Below are 10,000 nucleotides of genomic sequence, written 5' to 3' on the forward strand. Positions count from 1 at the left end.
TTTCTCCCGTCATGCATATTCATTAGACCCTTTCAATCGATCTGCTCATCCGCACAGTCATCACACACGTGCACGCACGCACACACACACACACACACACACACACACACACACACACACACACACACACACACACACACACACACCCTCAGATCAGTCCCACCCTCATCTCTCTCCTCTTCAGGCCGCTCCATTCCAAGCCATTTGTCTTTTCTCTGTCTGAATCCCCTTCTCTCTTTTCAGCACTCTCTGTCCCTCGAACACACACACACACACATTCTACCTCTACCTCCCCCTCCCCTTGTTCCCTCCTCTCCCCCTCTTTCTCTCTGTCTGTCATCTTGCTTTTCCCCCTCTGTGGACAGGAGGACAAAAGCCTGTGTGTGTATGTGTGTGAGAGAGAGTGTGTGTGTGTGTGTGAGTGTGTGTCGTGTCATGCTCGTCTCCAGTGTGTGGTTGCCGCTGTCACCAGACACACATACACACACACACACACACACACACACACACATACACATGCATGCACGCTGCCTCTCCTGTGTGGTTGCCACAGCTGCGTGTGTGTGTGTGTGTGTGTGTGTGTGTGTGTGTGTGTGTGTGTGTGTGTGTGTGTGCACGCGCACGTCAGCCATAATGACTTAATGAACACTTCTCCCATAGATTAGCGCTGACAGCTCCCCCGTGCACCGCCACGCTAACGCTAAAAACACCGCCGTCATCGCCACGGATACGCTGTGCGTGTGTGCCCACCCCACCATCAGCCCCACCACCACCCGTCCAAATCATCACACACACACACACACACACACACACACGGCACTTCACTAGCTCTAATGAGTTGAACAAAAGCCACTTTCAGCAAGTTTTTCTTTTGAGGGACACGTTTGGGGTAGGTGGTGGTGGTGGTGAGAAGAAGGGATGAAGGGATAAGAAGGGGGAGGTGTGGAAGAGAGGGGTGCACTGGAAAAGAGGTAGAGAGTACTACAAAGGTGGTGAGGAGCTGTCACGTGTGTGTATGTGTGTGTGTGTCGTGGTGGTGAGTGACAGAATCACACAGCTTCAGTCAGTGGTGTACACATCTATGTACTGCCACAGGTGTGTGTGTGTGTGTGTGTGTGTGTGTGTGTCTGTGTGTCTGTGTGTCTGTGTGTGTGTGTGTGTGTGTGTGTGTGTGTGTGTGTGTTTGTATATTCAATGATGTTCATGCTATACTCACATAACAAGTGCCCCAGGTGTCAAAATGAGTCACGCTAGCCACTGTTTCTGGCTCTGCCATCTTGTGACACCACACACACACACGCACACACACACACACACACACACACACACGTGCATACATCCACACACACCCCTACTTTCCCCATCTTGTGGTGTGTGTGTGTGCGTGCGTTGGCTGCAGGGAGCAGTGCATGATAACATGCTGCCAGTCTCAGTGCTCCAGAGAGAGGAGTGGTGATAGTGGAGGGGCCTGCAGAGCAGAGCAGAGCAGATGAGCTCTCTACTCTCATTCTACTCTAATCCTCCTTCAGCTTCTCCACACAGCACAGCACAGCACAGCCCTCGCTTCCCTTGTTCCTCCTCTCTCTCTTCATCTCTCTATCCTTCTATCCATCTGTCTCTCTCGTTCTCTCACCCTCTCTCCCTTTCTCTCAATCCCTCTCTCTCCCCCCCCTCTCTCTCCCTCTCCCCCCCTCTCTCTCTTTCTCTCACTCTCCCTCTATCTCTCCCCCTCTCTTCCTCTCTCTCTCTTCCTCTTTCTCTCTCTCTCTCTTTCTCTTTCTTCCTTTATCTCTCTCTCTCTTGCTCTCACTCTAGTTAATTGGCTGGAAAGTGCTTGACATGAAAAGTTAGTGACATTAACAGGAGGGGGGGGTGGTTGACGCCGCCATGTTGAAGTAAATCTGAACAGCAGCGGTGACAGCTAAATTGTACCTAGGGAAATTATAAAGCCTTCAACATGGTTAATTCCCTTCTTTTGCTGGTGCTGGTGTGTGTGTGTGTGTGTGTGTGTGTGTGTGTGTGTGTGTGTATGGGGGGTGTAGGTGAGGTTTAGTGGGGGTGGGGGGGTGTAATTGTGATTTGAGTCCTGCTGACGTGACGGGGCCCCTTTAAGATGTCTGGGGAGACAGGATTTGGGTGGGTGGCAAGACAGAGAGGGAGAAGAGAGACGGAGCGTTCTTTTCAAAAGGCGAGGGTGAGGGGATTTGGGGAGCCTGCCGCTTTTGGGAAGTGCTTGAATCCACACTAATGGTGTTTTGGTGAACATGGGGAGTGTGTGTGTGTGTGTGTGTGTGTGTGTGTGTGTGTGTGTGTGTGTGTGTGTGTGTGTGTCTCAGATACCACTCTGAATCTGAGGTGTATAGACACTGCTCTTTCGCCCCTGAAGTCTCAGCTAAACTTTGGGCCACTTCCCATTCTCTCACATTCAGTCTGTCTCTCTCCTTTTTTCATCCGATTTCCGTTTTCTCTCTTTCTCTGTTTCTTCTCTCCTTTGTGTGCCCTATTCTCTCTCTATTCTATTCTCTATTTATCTCTTTGGCTGTGGAGAACATTCACCTGGACTGCCCTGTCTACCTAGCGTTTTCCTCATCCTCTCTCTCTTTCTCTTTCTCTTTCTCTCTCTCTCTCTCTCAAATTCAAATTCAAATTCAAAGGAGCTTTATTGGCCTGACTCAGACATGAAGTGTTGCCAAAGCAGACTCTCTCTCTCTCTCTCTCTCTCTCTCTCTGGCTGTGGAGAGCACTCACCTGGCCTACCCTCTGTTTGTACCCTCTTTTTTATTCACCCATTTTCTCTCTCTCTCTCTCTCTGTCCATCGGTGGGTTTATGAGTCGATCTTCCTCCCTCTCACTCTCTCTCTCGCTCTCTCTCTCTCTCTGGCTGTGGAGAGCACTCACCTGGCCTACCCTCTGTTTGTCATTTATTCACCCATTTTCTCTCTCTCTCTCTCTCTCTCTCTGTCCATCGGTGGGTTTATGAGTCGATCTTCCTCCCTCCCTCCCTCTCTCTCTCTCTCTCTCTCTCTCTCTCTTTCTATCTGTGTTTATGTTTTTGGCTGTGGAGAGCTTCTGTCTGTCTGCCTGCCTGTCTGTCTGTCGTTTTTTCACCTGTTCTCTCTCTCTCTCTCTCTCTCTCTCTCTCTGCCTGTGTTTATCTCTGTGGCTGTGGAGAGCATTGTTCAATCAGGCGCTGAGGGTTTGAATTGGCTCTTGACTCGCGCTTGACAAATAATGTTGTCGCTCTTCTTTTCAATTAAAAGTGATTGCCTGAGAGCTCGGTTTATGTTCGAAGCTTTTCATACCTATTCTGACACACATTCTCGCTCTCTGTCTCTGTCTCTGTCTCTGTCTCTCTCTCTCTTTCTCTCTCTCTTCCTCACTGCTTCACTCTCTCATGCCAAGGTTAGGTTCTTGTTGAGGCATTAATTCTCAGGTGACTCCATGATCTGAAGAGTTTGAAAACACACTACAATTTTTTACCAAAATTATACTCGTTATTAAAACAAATAAATAAATTAATGGTGGTAACACAAAAGGACCTTGACCAATTTTAAAAACAACCGACTAGATTCCCAAGCTCACCTGCCCACACCCCCCCCCCCCCCCCACCCCCTCTCCCTCCCCTGTCATGTCTCTGCCCTATCTGCTTTGACCTCCCACTGATTGACAGGGTAATTACCCAATCATCTGATTGGTGCAGACGCAGTCACAATAGAGCTGTTGAAGTGGTGCTTTTCTCCTTCTCTCCTCCCGGCTCCCTCCCTGTATCCCTCCATCAACACTGTCAGTGAAGGAGAGCTCTTTGTTCTTGTGTGTGTGTGTGTGTGTGTGTGTATGTGTGTGTGTGTGAGAGAGAGTGACTAAGAGAGAGTGAGATAAGGAGGGGTGGTTTAGCGTTTAGCACATTAATGTTGTGATATTCTGCCAAATCACCCAGTCGGGGGTGAGCATAGGAAGCCGAGAAAGGCACACACACACACACACACACACACACACACACACACAAAGGTGAAGCGGTGGCTAATGTGTGAGGCATTTTCAGGATCTCCACTAATGTTTTAAAGCATCATTAAACTCACAGCAGTCAATATACTTAAAGCTTCTTGTCTCTGTGTGTGTGTGTGTGTGTTTGTGTGTTTAGTGGGGATCTGACTGGTGCCTTGGAGGCCTGTAAAGAATACTCTCGTCAATACAAGCAGATGCCCCGTATTCATGACATCATCACTGGACTGGTTGAGAAAGGAGAGACCGAGAAACTGCAGGACGGTGAGACACACACACACACACACACACACACACACACACACACACACAAACAAACGCATACACTTCACACACACACACACACACATACACAGACGCACGCAAACACACACGCACACACACGTACGCACGCACACACACACACAGACAGACAGATGCACACACTGCACACTCACACACACAACACGCACACATACACAGACGCACACACAAACTTACACACACACACACACATACACAGACGCACACACGAACGTACACACACACACACACACACACACACACACACACACACACACACACATACACTTTAGGGCTGTAACAATGAATCGATTCACTGATTAGTTTTCAACTGTTGGATTAATAGCCAATAGCTTGACCGCTCTGGATCATGTTTTATCGTAGATGCCTCAGAATGCACTGATTTTAGCTTCTTCAGTTTACAACACTTTCTGCTCTGTGTACTCCTCGGTGTGTGTGTGTGTGTGTGTGTGTGTGTGTGTGTGTGTGTGTGTGTGTGTGTGTGTGTGTGTGTGTGTGTGTGTGTGTGTGTGTGTGTGTGTGTGTGTGTGTGTGTGTGTGTGTGTGTGTGTGTGTGTGTGTGTGTGTGTGTGTGTGTGTGTGTGTGTGTGTGTGAGAGAGAGAGGGAGTAAACTAAATATCTTTATTCCACTGCTCGGTTGAGTTCCCCATTGTCCTGCGTTCTATAAGGGTGTGCATTAACTTTAGATATACGCACGGCTATGAAGTAGTTCCATTGTTTTTGACCGTGTCACACTTGAATATTAATTCGCCAAACTCGTTGCGAAGTTTAAATGCACTGTCACGTTACATAGAAGCTGTAAAATACAGACGTTCAGATCATAGTAACGTTTAGCATATGCCAGAGGTGTCATTTAGCTAGTTTAGGTGCAGTAGGCTAAGAAAAATAGCAATCTTTCAAAGTTAACGTTCATCAGAATCCTGGGATATGCCAGCTTGACAACGGGAGATTAGAACTAACGACTGGCTTTTGGCCATAGCAACCATCCATTTAGAACTAGTAACCGCAGTTTGAGAAATGAGTTGAAATGTGTCTGGGAAAAGTAGTTCTACAAACAATACAGTTCTAGCGATTAAAACAATTAAATTAGCACCGGAAACGAACACAACGCAAGTGGCAACAGTGGAATAAGCGGGATAATGGACTTCACGCCGTGCGGTTATTCAAAGTTAATGCACTTTTCTAGACGGAACGTCCCTCCGCTTCGCGTCGGGCCGTATCACCGTCTAGAACGTGCATTAACTTTGAATAACCGCACGGCGTGTCGTCCATTATCCCGTACTTGGGCAACGTGAGGACAAAACATTTTCTGACATTGTCTTAATTAAACTAATTGATAGATAATAATCGACATATCAGTCGACTTTGGAAAAGCAGCCTCACACATATACACACACACACACATATGTGCACACACACACAACCACATATGCACACACACACACTCACACTCACACACACAGACGGACGGACGGACGGACACGTGGACACAGGATTCAAATACCACAAATTTACTTGACGAGCCTTACAATTGCTCTCATATAAAACAAAAAAAGACACAATGGTTATACGTTGACCCCCCACCATGTAAGAGCGTGTGTGTGTGTGTGTGTGTGTGTGTGTTTTAAGAGGTAGAGACCGAGACCTCTCCTAAAGAAGGGCAACTTGGAGCACATTGCTGATCACCATTTTAATGATCCAGCAGATCCTGAATGGGGTCATTAGTAGGGGTCAAGTCCTCTGCCTCTCTACAAACGAGTGTGTGTGGAGTGTTTGGGCTAGCACATCCGAGCTGCGTGTGTGTGTGAGAGAGAGAGAGAGAGAGAGAGAGAGAGAGAGAGAGAGAGAGAGAGAGAGAGAGGAGAGAGAGAGAGAGAGAGAGAGAGAGAGAGAGAGAGAGAGAGAGAGAGAGAGAGAGAGAGAGAGAGAGAGGTCTAGCACCACTTTGTGGCTCTCTGCTGACTGAGGACCCTTCTCACCCTTAGGATATAGTGACCAAGGGTCAAGCCTGGCCTTTACCACTCTCTTACGCACGCACGCACACACACACACTTACACACACACACACACACAGACGCATATTTTATCTTTCACGTTATCCCATTAGTTGGGTCCTCTCCTTTGTCCTGTTTGTGTGTGAATGACATTCCATCATGTTGGTCTGTGGGTGGAGGTTAGATGTTTATGTAAATGCTGTACAAGTCCTCTTTCTCTCTCTTGCTCTCTCTCTCGCTCTCTCTCTCTTACTCCCACATACACCTACATACACATGCTGAGAAAAACAAAATTCTCACACACAGACACAGAATGTTATAAGGACATTTTTGCCCTTTTTTGCTGGCATATCTCAGGATTGTGATGAACGTTAACTTTGAAAGATCGCTATTTTTCTTAGCCTACTGCCGTCCAACTAGCTAAAGCCACCTCCGTCGTATGCTAAATGTTACTATGTTCTGAACGTCTGTATTTTACAGCTTGGATGCAACGTGACAATGCATTTAACTTCACAACGAGTTTGGCGAATTAATATTCAAGTGTGATACGGTCAAAAAAAATGGAACTACTTCATAGCCGTGCGTATATCAAAAGTTAATGCACCCCCTTATAGAATGCAGGACAATGGGGAATTCAACCAAGCAGTGGTATAAAAGTATGATAACCTCACTCTCTCTCTCTCTCTCTCTCTCTCTCTCTCCCTCTCCCTCTCCCTCTAGCGATGGACTTCATTAGTCAGGAGCGTGGGGAGATGACGATGCTGTACGATCTCTTCTTTGCCTTCATGCAGACGGGCCGCTACCGCGAGGCCCGCAAGATCATTGAGGTGGGTTCCACTGACAGTGTACGTGTGTGAGAGAGAGAGAATGAGATGGAGAGAAAAAGGGGTACAGTGTGTCTGTGTGTGCATGCTTGTGAGTCTGTGTGTGTTTGTGTGCCAATGTAAGAGAATGTATACCAAAAACTATTCGTTTGTTTGGTTGTGTGTTATGCACATGTGCCACAAGTGAGTGTTGAAGCTGTTGGAAGGACTTCTTTTTTGTCCTCTGAAGGCCTTAGAGGACCACACGCAGACAGGCGCACACACACACGCACACACACACACACACACACACGCACAGAAATGGGACATGAAAGTCCATAAAAGTCTAGTGTTAGGAAAAGCAGAAGAGAGCACTGCGTGCATGCGTGTGTGTGTGTGTGAGGTCTCTGCTACAGTGCACATTGGACGTGTATTGAGAGATGGTCACTAACTCACTATGAAAGTCGTAATGGGAGCAGTAGCTGACCCTGATCCATGACTGCTTGTTTTGTAACAATGTGCCGATAATTCTTTATCCGGGTGACCGGGTCAATCTTAAATTAAAGTCGTTATTTCCCATAGACATTAAATTAGTCGTTATTTCCCATAGACATTAAATGAAACTATTTTTCCCCATAGGCATTCAATTAAAGTTGTTATTTCCCATAGACATTAAAATAAACATTTTTTTCCCATAGACATTAAATTAAAGTTATTTCCCATATACATTAAATTAAAGTCGTGGTTTCCCGTAGACAGTCAAATAAACTATTTATTTCAGCTATTCAGTATTTGAGTAGCCCATAAGAAAATTGTCAAGTAGTCACTTGCTCCCTCAACCTAATAAATTCCTATTTTTTCACGGAGGCCTGGATGTTACCTTTGACTATCATCCAGCTGCACTAATTACTCTGTTAGAGTTAAGCGATTTTCTTTTACTCTCTCTAAAACGAAGGTGAAGGTGGCAAGGTTTACAGGCTGTGAAAACTGCTAGTAAGCGGCTGGCTGTGTTAGGAAACGTTTGTGGATGAACACGCTGTTGGAGCTGGGATGTCAGACGTTACAGTACCAATGGATTAGTGTCCTGTCCTTGAGTCTGTGGCTAGTGGGCCTGAAAGGCTCAGCTCAGCTCTGTTATTGTTATGTTAGCTCAGGGGTCGGCAACCTGCGGCTCTAGAGCCGCATGCGGCTCTTTAGCGCCACCCTGGTGGCTCCCTGGAGCGTCTTCGAAAATGTATGAAAATGAATAGGGGGATTTTTGTTAGTTTGTTTTAATATGGTTTCTGTATGAGGACAAACATTCTTACGTTTTCCAATGTTGCAAAAACGTGCATAATAAATATTAAAGTTCAACATTTCTGTCAACGAAGATTTGATAGCCTGCGACACACGTTTCAGGGCGGCGCCGTGCCAGGCAGGTGGCTGTAAACCTATGGTTGTAAACAAACCGGCGGGTAGGCTATGTCAGTATGGGCCATGCCATGGATCCCAAAGGGAAAAAGAGAAAGATAGCCGATGAGATCAGAGAATTTAAGGTAGAATGGACCGAATCATTTGCTTTCATTTCCATTGCGGAAGGATTGCCTGCATGTTTGCTTTGTAATGAGAAGTTGGCGAACAACAAAAAGAGAAAGACATTTAGAAAGACATTTTCAGGGAAGGCAAGCTTTGCAGCCGACTATCCAGTTAGGACTGAGAGAAAAAGTGCGATTGCAGTAGCCTACTTCTGGAGAAATTTTGTTTCAACCTGAGAGATATTAAAACGTGGAAAACAACGGTTCACGGATGGTGATTACACGAAGTTGAACTTAAAGCACCATATACAGCGGAGAAATCACGTGGTGTGTCATTCTCTCCGAGATGCGCTGCAGGGAAAAACATTTAATCAGAGACGGTTGAAAAAGGGTATTTAAGTATCTTTGATTTAATCATGAAAGCTCATTACCGGTATGTAGCCTCGTTGTAGCCTACTTAGTCATTTTGATAGTAGGCTAATAAAGATAATATACACTTACAGCCTTTGTTGCCTTCATATAAGGCTTACATAAGGCTTTTCTTTTTTTGCGGCTCCAGACAGATTTGTTTTTTGTTTTTTTGGTCCAAAATGGCTCTTTGAACATTTTGGGTTGCCGACCCCTGTGTTAGCTTATAGAAGCTACAGCAGAGAGCAGACCACTGACAAGTCTTGGAAGTTGATGCATCAGATGGTTTTGGGGAGCCTGCGATGTAGAAGGCATGAGTTGTGGAGGAGTAGTGTTGCCGAAAAGTGTGTGTGTGTGTGTGTCTGTGTCTGTGTGTGTCTGTGTTCAGTCTTTCTCTCCATTTTTCTTCCTCGCCTTACACACCTTTAGTGAAAACCATATAATCAGGCTTTCCATTACTGTAAGCTGCTTAGTCACCTGTGTGTGTGTGTGTGTGGGGGGGGGGTGTTTGTGTGTTTGTGTATCCTTGTGCTTGTGTGTGTCCTTGTGTGTGTCCTTTGTGTGTGTGTGTGTGTGTGTGTGTCCCTGTGTCCGTGTTGGGCACTGATGCTGAAGATGGCCTGCGCGTCTGCCATCCTGTTCAGGGGCCGCCCTCCCTGCTGCGTTAGAGCCGCCCGATTGGTCGATCGGTTCCGTGTAGGCTCTGTGCGTCCCCTCCCATGAGCCTTTGCTTCCGGCGAGAACATCCATCTCCGACGAAACCTTTTGTGTGTTAAATAAGCCAAGCATTCTAACACGCACCCTCCCTACAGCCCCCCCTGGGTACACCTCTCTCCTGTTAACCCAGCCAGCTTAATAACTACATGAACAAAGTGTGTGTGTGTGTGTGTGTGGTGTGTGTGTGTGTGTGTGTGTGTGTGTGTGTGTGTGTGTGTGTGTGTGTGTGTGTGTGTGTGTGTGTGTGTGTGTGTGTGT

At 46.6% G+C, this 10,000-nt stretch overlaps 1 protein-coding gene across 2 annotated transcripts in view; it reads left to right on the plus strand.

The window, feature by feature from the left end:
- The window catches only part of lrpprc (leucine-rich pentatricopeptide repeat containing), a 73,939-nt gene that overhangs the window by 40,480 nt on the left and 23,459 nt on the right, over positions 1-10,000 (plus strand). For both annotated transcript variants that reach the window (XM_062519889.1, XM_062519890.1), the window contains exons 24-25: positions 4,142-4,266; positions 7,021-7,127. In XM_062519889.1, coding sequence (XP_062375873.1) covers positions 4,142-4,266; positions 7,021-7,127 — 232 coding nt within the window. The remainder of the gene's footprint in view (positions 1-4,141; positions 4,267-7,020; positions 7,128-10,000) is intronic.

Source organism: Sardina pilchardus, chromosome 18 (assembly GCF_963854185.1).
Source record: "Sardina pilchardus chromosome 18, fSarPil1.1, whole genome shotgun sequence".
NCBI classification, from domain to species: Eukaryota; Metazoa; Chordata; class Actinopteri; order Clupeiformes; family Clupeidae; genus Sardina; species Sardina pilchardus.